General features: G+C 44.6%; 1 protein-coding gene across 2 annotated transcripts; it reads left to right on the forward strand.

Annotated features, from left to right (window-relative positions):
• Positions 1 to 5,563: 5,563 nt before the first annotated feature.
• On the forward strand, positions 5,564 to 9,315 carry LOC109750851 (large ribosomal subunit protein eL33w). Of its 2 annotated transcripts, none has more exons than XM_020309791.3 (4): positions 5,564 to 5,747; positions 5,837 to 6,065; positions 6,160 to 6,203; positions 7,950 to 9,315. In XM_020309791.3, exons 1-3 carry the CDS (start codon positions 5,680 to 5,682, stop codon positions 6,199 to 6,201), a joined length of 339 nt encoding a protein of 112 aa, XP_020165380.1. In that variant the 5' UTR covers positions 5,564 to 5,679; the 3' UTR covers positions 6,202 to 6,203; positions 7,950 to 9,315. The 2 variants fall into 2 exon arrangements, with proteins under 2 accessions (XP_020165380.1, XP_020165379.1); XM_020309790.4 differs by lacking the exon at positions 7,950 to 9,315 and adding an exon at positions 7,471 to 7,848 and having other exon boundaries at positions 5,577 to 5,747.
• The last annotated feature ends 2,236 nt before the right edge of the window (positions 9,316 to 11,551 follow it).

An 11,551-nucleotide genomic window follows, 5' to 3' on the forward strand; every position in this document is an offset into this window, starting at 1 on the left:
CACTGCTCTCTTTACAATGCTTCTCTTCTCCCTACTACAAACACTTCTACTCGGAGATACAACGAGGATAAGCAGTTTACATTGCAAATATCTAACCCCAGATAGTAAGCTGTAGATAATTGTTAAGCATGTGTCATGACCAGACAAGGCTGTAAGCAATATGCCAATGCAAATACATTGGAGATTTTATGTCGGGTTCATTTTTTTCCGTGACCTACGTTTCGGGATCAACTATCATCTCGCAATTGATATGACCATGCCGATCAATCGAATACCCTCTCATGAAAGTTGGAGGCACTGGCCTGTCATGACGTTTTGGCCCTCGCTCTTGATTTATCGCTAGACCGAATCGTTATTGCATGTGATATGAAAGCAGATGTTTCTGAGATAAAAAAAAGTACATAAGGAAGGTACAATGCTATCATCAAGGAGATTTGTGCTCGAGCGAGAGGTTTCACTAGCTGCGGGTTTTTTTTAAGGGCGTAGTATGAACTATGATGCTTCCAATTTAGCTAAGCTTTTTTCTTCTTTAGCTGTGGGTCGCCACTTGTGGAAGGGATCTCCCCACGACCCATTTGTCATTTCTGTAAACCGTACTCCTGGCTATCAATAAAGTGGGGTTTATACCCCTGAAAAAAGGAATGCCGTCTCATCTTTGAACGAGTCTCCTTGGGCCGCCTCTGTGTCTCATCTGCTCTGTCAGTTCGTCTCCCCCACCTCGGCGCCTCGAGCGCTATATGTACAACACAGTCGGAAGTGTCGCTCAGAAACCAAAACACACAAACGCCCGCGATCACCTCCTCCTCATCACTCTCTAGAACTCGACCTTGGTTGCGCAAACATGGGCAACGTCCTGCAGCATCCACGCATGTGCAGGGAAGCCAGGGTGGTGGACGCCACCGTTGCCGGAGCCAAGATGAGGAAGAGGAAGGAGCGGCCAGCGGCGGCCAAGGACGTCGTCGAGGAGAAGGAGGTGGAGTGCCGCGTGGAGAACGACGGGGTGAGGTTGAAGGTGCTGATGACGAGGAGGGAGGCGGCGGAGTTCATGGCGAGGCTGGAAGAGCAGGCCGCAGCGGAGAGTAAATCCAGGACGGGGGAGATCCTCGCCGGCGGCGCGATGAGCCCGTGCGAGGTTGCGTGGAGGCCTCGTCTCGCAACCATACCGGAGACGTACTAGCTTAGCTATTTCCGGCCTCTCCACGCATGGTTTGACCACGTCGGGCCTTTTTTTGTACCTAGTGACGTAGCTCGTAGCTGTACAATTTCGGGATGCTAGCACTAGATATTCAGATACTCGTAACTTTCAGATCATGTACGTGGTTGTTCCTCCTGTTTTCCGTATGACTGGCCAAGAGCCCCTTTTTTTAGGAAATTGACAGTGAAGCATAAATTTGTTTTTTGCGGTGGCCAGTTGCCTGAAATTAGAATCGGGGTAGGTCGATTTTGTTGAAGAAGAGGGCGAGGTGGTGAGTCAGTTGTGGCGTCTCCATCGAGGGCGAGGCAGGACCGAGCCAGAGATAGGGACGATGTGCCTAACCATGATGTCGCCGGTGGAGACGAGAAAAAGGGTTGACGAATGCAGATGCAGGGGGTGGTTACCGACACGGAGAGATGGAGGAGGGATGTGTAGAGAAATGGTCCAGATGGCGGCGGCGGCTTGGGTAGGGCTGGTGCGAGTGAGCGACATGGTTCGTGAGTAACAGTCCACAATGGTTCGACGGGTGGCGGAGGACGGGTCTATGGTGCATTACCAATGACAGGGAGACGCGGAAAAATCGGCTGTTCTTTCGTTCATAAATCGACTTAACCAAATTACAAATTCAGTATACGGATGATTATAAATAGGCAGCCCCCTTTGTTCTTTCGTATGCACCTCCCAAGTGGACTGTTGCTTTTCAGGCAAAAGGAAATTGACTGTTACTCCGTGCCAATTCCATTTTAACATGTCAGTTTTGTGTCACGACGTAGGCGTACAACAGGGACTCCGGAGACCGAGACTGTGACATATGCCGGCACCTTGAGTCCGACCTCTCCTGGCTACATATCCTCGTCTTTTTCTGCCACCGCAACTGTCAAACCAGCCCGGTGACAATTCAAAAAGAAAAAAATCACCATGTTGCCGACCCGTTCCAAGCTAGTATAGCTAAGCTAGATGACAAGTAAGCAAAATGTTCTCCATCCATGACATGGCAGGTTCAGACTTGTGATGGCCACTTAACTATAATGACACGCCGAGAAATCGGTAACTAATGACCAGTTCGAATCCATATAATCCACTATACATGATGACATGAATGCCTATGTTATTGTTGTCAGAGAAGCCTAGATGTAGCATCATTAGGCCTTGTACAATGCAATACGCTTAGGGAAGGTGCTTAAAGAAAGACCGGTGTTTATTTATAGAGGGTAGATGTTTAATTAGACTTCTCTTATGTAGAAATAGACACCGGTGCTTTAAAAAAACCTGGTTTACTTTTCTAAGCAGCTCAGAAAAACCTGGTTTATTTTTCTAAACAGCTCCCTAAATATCTAGTATTGTATAAGGCCTTGACGATACAGTCGACATGTACTACTAATCACTAGTCAGTCCACACGCATCGCCGATGCTACATGACTTGAAAGACGAAGTCGCACAATTACAATGTCTGTTTGCGTGGAAATTCCTTGCCTGATTCGTTTGTATCTGCGAGCATATTTCTATCCACACCAACGATTTCTCCGAGTGGTACATATTTTTCTACTATCATAATTTAGGACTGGAGGAATTCCATGGCAATGATTTGCTTGATTACTTACACGGTTAAATCTTTGCGCGTATGACAAGTTCACCTTGATGTTTACATGTAGACATGGTCAGATTATTATGTCTAGGAAAACCAAACGTCCCATTCCAGGAGACTTGACACTTGCGAGTCTAGTTTGCAAACCGACACTTAGTAGAGCTCCACGTCATGCAAAGAAAGAGCTCCACACCAACCTAAGAACGAAATTTCTTAGGAAGTACGCTCTTCGTCTCAAAATGTAAGACGCTTTTGCAGTTCAGTTCAAGTGTTTAGCCATAAGCCATTTTTTAGCAAGAAAGAATTAATGGTTATCCTTGATTTTTTCCAACGAAACCGTTAAACGTTAGAGTCTAGACACATATATTATGAACAAAAAGGAAATAATTTTATTTCCGACAGCTAAAATATTGACCATATCAACACTAAAACAGGCTAAGTGAGCACCAATAGGATCATATCATGCCTTGCTTCGAATGAGACCTATGCGGGGTCCAGAAAAGTCTTACTCCCATGCCTTCCTATGAATGAGACCCAGGCGGAGTCCAGAAAAAGCCCATGCCTTCCTTTGAATGAGACCCACGCGGAGTCCAGAAAAAGTCTTACTTGGAAGGGAGGCTAGACTAATTGACTGAGCCAGAGGCACACAATGTCCGGAACAAAAACAAGCGACATCGGTCTTCCAGGTCATTGTAAAATATTTGGTTTCTCACCAGAAAATTCACTGAGAATAACATGTTTTTCGATCTAGATTATACCCTCGGAGTTTACAGTTGCAGGATTCCAAGCCAACGAATAATTTGCTTAATTACAAGGTTAAATCTTTGTGCGAGTTCAGATCACAAGTCCACTTTGGGTTTGTTGTTGCGTGAGCATTTACACATACATTGTTCGAGGAATCACAAAATGATTTTATATATGCCAATGACTAATTTGCTTAATTACAAGGTTAAATCTACCAAGATATTTCTTTACAGGAAAACAAACACCCCATTCAAGATTGGGAATCAAGCTTGCACACTTAGCTGACACTTGGCAAAGCTCCACATTAGGCATGACTCCAAAAGAAAGAACTCCACATAAACCTTAGCATTAAAATGTACCCGAGGAAAAATCCCACAATGGGTATCTCCTTACCACGGTCTCCTTCGACTCTTTTTTCCAATAAAAGTGTACATCACCAATTTCGCTAACAAAATCAGTAAATATTACGAGAGTGCCACACAAGTTATGAACAAAACAGAAATGTATATCCTTCTTACAACTCCCCTGTAGAGTAATGTAAGAAAATGTGTGCTATATGAAGACGACAAACGGGGCTAAGCACGCAGCAATAGATCATATACATTCAACAATATCCAAAACTTAATAGACATTTGTCATTAAGATCATTGATTGGAGAAGCACATCCCAAACCACATATCTCCTAGCAAAGTTGTAACAGTAAAATGACACGAGTGGGACTAATGAGCATGTGTTCGCATTGAGGAGAATAATCAAAGCTTGTTTGTGCCCAAAGGGCTAATGTAGCCCTATCTACATAATTCTAAAGGTTATCATGATTTTCATTGTCTTCTCTCTTCACACTCCTCTCCTTACAATGCTTCTCTTCTCCCTACTACAAACTCTCCTACTCGGAGATCCAACGAGGACAAGCAGTTTACATTGCAAATATCTAACCCCAAATAACAAGTTTCAGAGAATTCTTATGCATGTGTCATGACCAGACAAGGTTGTAAGCTATATGCCAATGCAAATCCATTAGAGATTTTATGTTGGGTTCCTTTTTTCATTACCTACGTTATATAGGCGTGGGTTGACCCAATATTGGTTATTGCGGGAGCAGTGTTTAGGCGTGGGTTGTTTTCTCTCTTTTTTTCACTGCATTGGTTATCATCGGGGGTTTTGTTGGTTTTTCGGTTTTCGGTGTTTCTTTAGAGGTTATCTTTGGTCTTCTCATTCTTTCCTTTTGTTGTTGTTTATTTCTTTTCTTTCGGTTTATGTTTCGGTTTTCTTATGGTTTTCTACGTTCCTTACCCATTTCCTAGTTCTTTTCAGCACATGTCTAAAAAATTTCACACACATTGTCCATTTTTCCTATACAATAGGAACATATTTTTATACACGTTTAGCATTTTCCAAAACATGATTAACATTTTTATCAAATGTACGCTTTGATGCCTAATTTTTATTATACACACTCTTCATTTCTTGTATACATCTCAAAATCCGAAAACATGTTTAACATTTTTAATACCCATTCTACATTTTAATCAAATGTATGTTTTGATGCCTAATTTTTATTATACACATTCTACATTTCTTGTATACATTATTAACATTTTGAAAACATTGTTTTGAATATTTAAATACGTGTTAAACATTTTCCAAATAGACATTGTAACTTTTTTTTGAATGATGAGGAAAAAAGTTAAAACCATGAGAACATTTTTTTGAATGATAAGAAATTTCTTAAAATGGATGGGTCAAGACCATGTTTGGAGAGAAAAACATATGCTATACCTGATTTTTTTAGACAAATATGCTACTCCGTCCGTATTATGGGTCAGGACCACTCATGTCAAAAACGCTCTCATATTATGGGACGGAGGGAGTATAACTGATGACTATAGCCCACACGGAGACAGGCTGGTCCATTATCTCAGCCTTTTATCTACAGGCCCAGGGGTTCTAAAAAGGGCAAAAAAGATCAACAAGGCCATGGGCTTCTGTGATGGGGATCTTGAGACAAATCACTAGTCCAATGCCGCGCAATCTGGACCGTCCAATCCACGACCAGAAACTTTTAAAACCCCGTGCTCTAGGGTTCATTCCTCCGCGCCGCCACCTCCTCCCCCTTCCCCACCACCACCTTCCTCGGCCACCGGCGGCGGCGACAATGGTGCAGGGACGCCAGGGCCAGCGCGTCAGGCTCTACGTGCGGGGCACCATCCTGGGCTACAAGAGGTGACCGTCCATCTCCCTTCTCCGTTTCTCGATCCGTGCTGTCGTTGAGAGGTTTCTCACCTGGTTTTGCGGCGGCGGCGGCGGCGCAGGTCCAAGTCGAACCAGTACGAGAGCACGTCGCTGCTCCAGGTGGAGGGGGTGAGCACCAAGGAGGACGTGTCGTACTACGCCGGCAAGCGCATCGCCTACGTCTACAAGGCCAAGACCAAGAGCAGCGGCACCACCGTCCGCTGCATCTGGGGCAAGGTCACGCGCCCCCACTGCAACTCCGCCGTCGTGCGCGCGCAGTTCCGGTCCAACCTCCCCGCCACCTCCATGGTGAGTCCCCCGCTCGCTTGCGCCTTCGCACACCATCGTGATCCGTCGTGCCCTTTGCTGATGTGTTTGTTGTCCGGTGATTCTTGTTCTGCAGGGCAAGAAGGTCCGCGTCTTCATGTACCCCAGCAGCACCTAAAGGTAGAATGTGTCCTGATACTAATTCTTCAGCGTCTTATGTGCGTATAATGTGTGTTTATTTCAGTGATTGTTGTCCGTTTAGATACCTACGACCATGGCCTAATTTGTTATCTCAAAGTGTTGAAATGATTTTATCTTAGATTGTTATACGTTTTGGTTGCTGTGTGCATTCAAGGGCCCCATGCCATTTGGGGGAAGCTCTTTCAGTAGCTTCGAAATACCTGCAGGTTCTCTGCGGGGTGCTCGGAATCTGGGGCCCTAGATAAAATGCAGTGGTCTCATAGTACGAGGATGTGCTTTGGTCGATGAGTTTCTCACCGACCAGTTTCTCGCAGCCTTGCCTCCAATGACCCCCATACTTGTTCAATCATAACCCTTATAATCGTGGCATATAAAGTTAGCATGTAGTGACTGGTGAGTTTTGTTTGCTGTGCTATTGTGTATACATTTCTAGCATCATCTACTCCTATCTAAGTTTTTGTTTGATTTTGGTAGCTCTTGGTGATGTATTAGTCTCTGGAGGATTCAACTTGTCTTTGTTTCGCTTGTGAAAATTATGCATGCACTGAACCAGATAACCCTGTTGGTTCCCCCATCAGTGTTTCCAATGCATCAGAGTTGGTAAATATTGTGAAATCAGTTCACGCATAGTCAACCCGAGAATGCTAGGCATGAACTATTTCTGTTTTTGCATCTGATTGTTATGCACGTTCAAGGGCCCCATGCCAATTGAGGGAAGGTCTTTTTGCTAGCTTCGAAATACCTGCAGGTTCTCTGTGGGGTGCTCGGAAGTTGGGGCCCTATATGAAGTGCTGTGGTTTCATAGTACGAGGATGTGCTTTGGTTGACGAGTTACTCATCGACCAATTCTTCACAGCCTTGCCTCCAATGACCTCCATATTTGTTATTTCTCGTTAGTGTATCACTCATGCAGTATGATTGATTTGCTTGTTGTACCGTTTTGTACGCATGTTGTTTAGGTATTTGAGATGTTTTATTCCTTGCATTGGATTGCATATGTTTCCCTTAAGTCTAGAAATCCAGAAATAGGGATTATGAGCTAGATGGGCTTTTGGATGGTTGCCTTAATACAATGTATTTAAGATCACAGCGTGTTTATCTTTACTTGCTACCTGTGTTTTTATGTTGCATTGATATCACTACACTATGTAGTCTCTTTTCCTGAAAGTTGCAATCCTTGTTTACAAGCATGACATGCCCAGAAATGTGAGAACTCACTAGCTAGTGCTTCTCTTTCTCTTTGCAGGGTGTGTTGCCTATTCTATTTAGTTGTAGCTGGCTTCCTGGATGTCTGTTATCAGTTTGATGACAGGTTTATAACCAAAGATTTTGGAAGTGTTTAGTTATAGAATGTTAGTTTCATCTCATTTTACTCGAAATGAAGGATCCATAATATATTGATTGAGATGAGGTTTTCTCAACCCTTGTTTGTTTGATGAGCTTTTGACGCTTGTGGTAGTGTGATTAGGTGAGTGTCTTGTGCTTGCGGCATGGTCTGTTATACAAGACAGTCAGTTTTTGGTTGCACCCGTCTGTGATTGTATCATAGAACTTTTCAAGTTTCTGTGTGCGTTTTTGGCCCAGACGATCATGAAAGAATCACATTTCTGGCCATCGTGATGAATCTATGAATGTGCCATGTCATCTAACGTTACACAATTAGTTTATATCTCGTTCATTTTGCATTTTTTTTTCTTTACACAATTACATGTGCCGTGCATGCAGGGCGCGTAGCACAGTTGTGCGTGAGGCGCGCAAGGGGCCGGGCAGGACGGTGCTGCGCCGATGGCCTCTGGCGAGGCATAGGTGTGTTGGGTGGAGCTGCATGGTTTTGCGCCGTGCTGGGCGAGTTGGGAGCATCTGGCGAGGCGCGAGCGGCACAAGGGGTCCGACAGTGACACTGTGCGGGTGCACAAGGGACTGGGATCTATCGTCTGGAGGTCGTGCAGTGGCACGGGGAGGTGCTGCTGTTGGTGCGGCATGGTGGAGCAGTCTTGTGGTGATGGAGCACGGCTGCATCTTTGTCCGTCGAATCTGCTGTCTCTGTCCTCCGGTGGGCACGCGTATGGAGCTTGGACGTGGCTGGAAACCGAGGTGGTTCTTGCCCTCGGGTTGCACACCTCTGGTCACTCGCCGGCATGGTTCTCGGCAAGGCATGGTGGTTTGTGCTGTGTCCGATGGCCCGGCTTCCGGTTGACGGTTGACAGATTTAACGGCTGGCGCTGCATGTGGCCGCCCATTGGCCTCCGCAAGGTGTGGTTGGTCTCTTCGGCGGCGGGCTTCTTTGACTTCGGTGGAGTTGTTGATGGCGGTGCGGGTAGGATGTTTGGAAGCTTTGGTGAAGACCCTGTATGTCTTGGCCTTCGGTAGGTGACCGGTGATTGCGGTGGCTGTGGTCGTTGTAGACCTTGGAGGCATGCAGCATTGCTGTTGCACCCCTCCCGCATAGATTCGGCTCCGGGGGAAACCCTAGATCCTTTGTGATCAGACGTTGGTGTTGTTTCCCCTCTCGACGGCTTCTCCGTGGAGTTGGGCATTAGCAGGAGGGACCAGTGCTGTTGTCGTCGAGGCTTCTGTGGGAATGGTGTCGCAGGGAGCGATGTAGGAGACACGACATTGGTTGAGGTAGTCGGCTCTTTCTTCGATGTGTTCGTGGAATGGCCTAGGCTGGTTTGTTGCTGTGAAGTCGGCGGCGTACGATGACGAGCAGTAGGTGTCCGTTCGGTGATCTTCCACGACGCCAGCCTTGCGTGACTTTTCTTCGTAGCTCTCGGTCAGCGTCAGAGCTATGATGTCTTGTCGTGGTGGCTGAGGTCCGGTGCGGATCTGCATGTGACTTCGCAGGTCCAGTGTGGGTTGGTTCCATGATCGTCTATGGTGAAGTCGGAGTTGTTTCTTAGAGTTTGCGATGGCGATGATGCCTCTAGGAGAGAAGTGACGATGATGGTGTCGTTGTGCTGTCTTGATGAGACCCTCTTTGAAGTGGCACGTGTGGGTGCCGCTTAGCGGTTTGTGATGGTTTTCGTCTGGTGTTTCATTAACTAACTGAGCAACTCTCTTGTGCTTAATTAATGGACGAGACAATTTTTTTTGCCTCCGTTGCCAAAAACAAGCTACTCATCTGTATCAAAATATAAAATGTTTTTGCAGTTCAATTTGAGCTGCAAAAACGTCTTATATTTTAGTAGAGAGGTAGTAGTTTCTTTTGCCACGAGTTTGAATACATGTTTTTGATTGCATGCCATGTTTCAATATTTTGGCGGGACCAACGCTTTCAATTTTCTTAATTGGAAAGGGCACACTGGCTACTCCATTTGGATATTTATAAACTTTATAAGTTGTACTGTATGCTGGCATGGGGGAGAGTGATATCGTTTGACGGCCGGCCGACCAAAAGTAGACGATTTATTTATTTTTGTTGGTGATTTTGGAAGTTTGCTGCTGCTTGTTGTCTCTTACTTCCTCCGTTCTAAAATATAGTGCTTCCTCTATTCTCGTGTTTCAACTTTGATCATAGATTTAACCAATGAGACCGACTGCGGTGGGATCAAAAATTATACCCATGAATTTGTATTTAAAAGACGTTTTCAATTATATAATTTTTTCTCTCGCCGCAGTCGGTCTCGTTGGTTAAATTTATGGTTAAAGTTGAACCTTAAGAAGCGTGGGTGCATTATATTTTGGATGGGAGTATCACTTTGTGTCAATCAATCAGTTTGTTATTGTTTCTTTGTTGGAGTGATAATATTAACTGAGACGAGCTTTCCTCAAGCGTGGGTGTGTGTGAACTTCAGACGATATTTTGTCATTGTGTTGAGCAATCAGTATGGCCTGTCGTACCAATAATTTAGCTTTCGTTTTTTTTCTGTACATTTCGTTTAAATAAAGTATTTTCTATAGATCATCAAAAATACTTTTTTTCTTCTAGAATGCTCCAGGTGCCCGGAGTGCGCTCCTGACTTTGCAATAGCAAGAACGCTGTAACCAGCATAGCTCCAATTCTGAAAAAAAAACTTGTTTTTTGGAACCATACATGAGAGCTATTACCTCCTTCCTGGTTTATAAGTCCCCTTTGTATCTTGTGTCAACTTTTGATTAAAAATTTAATTAACAAAATATTATTGCACGTCTAACAAAAATTATATGTTGGATTCGTATTTAAACATAGTTTTCAATTATACTATTTTTATGGCATGCATTAACATTTTATCAGTTAAATTTACAGTCAAAATTTGACATATAATACAAAGGGGATTAATAAATCAGGACGGACGTAGTACATGTATTATACTAAGATAGAGAAAAACATCTGACCAATAGTCCGAACACATGATCTAGCTTATGACAACCCATGCCGATAAACACAAGAAACAAGGTCTACAACAAACGACAAAAAAAAAAAAAAAAACAGCGGCGGCTAGTGTTGAACGAAACGACCCATACTCGCTTCCGCCCAGTGCTTGGCGTCGGCAATAACCTGATCGACTATCTTTAGCAGCGGCAGTGTGTTGATTCTCAAAGATCCCGCCATTCCTTTCCTGCCAAATACTTCAGGTGATGAGCAGCACCAAATGTTAGATTGATCTCCACCCGTTTGAGCTCAACGGCTCAATAGGCCCCTTGGCATGCACCCTGATCGGGGGTGCCCAACCCTCTTCTGGTTGGTGGGCCCCTGTCGCCAGCGCTATAAAGAGAAGTGGGGGCCGGACGCACAGACGATGAGGTTCAGGGGGGCCTTTTGTCCTGGTTGGTAGCACCAACCGGGACCAATAAGTTACCACGCGTCAGCAGTTCAGGGGCTAGGGTTTTTGTTTTTTTTCTGAAGGGGGGGAGGGTTTGGGGGGTTTTGGGGGGGGGGGGGTTTGTAGGGTTAATTTAGGTATTTCATATATTGTGTTAGCTAGCTAATAGAGAGAAGTGTCCTCTCTTATCTCCGTGCTTGGTCGACGCTACGTACTATACGTATAGAGAGGACTCGACACTCTAGCTAGTAAGCAAATGAAGGAAACCATTAAGTACAGAAGTTCATCATGAACATATGCATACAGTGAGAAGTGATATCGACCTCTCCTTCTCCGCGAGATTGGTCGAACAACAAGTTTTCATATATCTATCCGACGCTACTACTGGCTACATATATACAATATAAGATCTCTTATAATCCCCTAATATCTGTACTCAACTTCCATATGGTATTCTCCGGCTTTATTAATGACGTGATCAAGAAAGAATCCCGCCAATTCCTCTTGAATTGCTTTCATGTGATCTTATGGTAGGAGTTCATCCTGCATCTGCCACGTCTAATTTGAAGAAGGGGGTTAATACAT

This window comes from Aegilops tauschii, chromosome 1, assembly GCF_002575655.3.
Source record: "Aegilops tauschii subsp. strangulata cultivar AL8/78 chromosome 1, Aet v6.0, whole genome shotgun sequence".
In the NCBI taxonomy this organism is placed as follows: Eukaryota; Viridiplantae; Streptophyta; class Magnoliopsida; order Poales; family Poaceae; genus Aegilops; species Aegilops tauschii.

Bases quoted from the DNA above. Each gene is read 5' to 3' on its own strand.
- LOC109750851 (XM_020309791.3), top strand. From the start codon at position 5,680: ATGGTGCAGGGACGCCAGGGCCAGCGCGTCAGGCTCTACGTGCGGGGC. The intron at 5,748-5,836 runs GTGACCGTCCAT...GCGGCGGCGCAG, and splicing joins ACCATCCTGGGCTACAAGAG to GTCCAAGTCGAACCAGTACG. The intron at 6,066-6,159 runs GTGAGTCCCCCG...CTTGTTCTGCAG, and splicing joins ACCTCCCCGCCACCTCCATG to GGCAAGAAGGTCCGCGTCTT.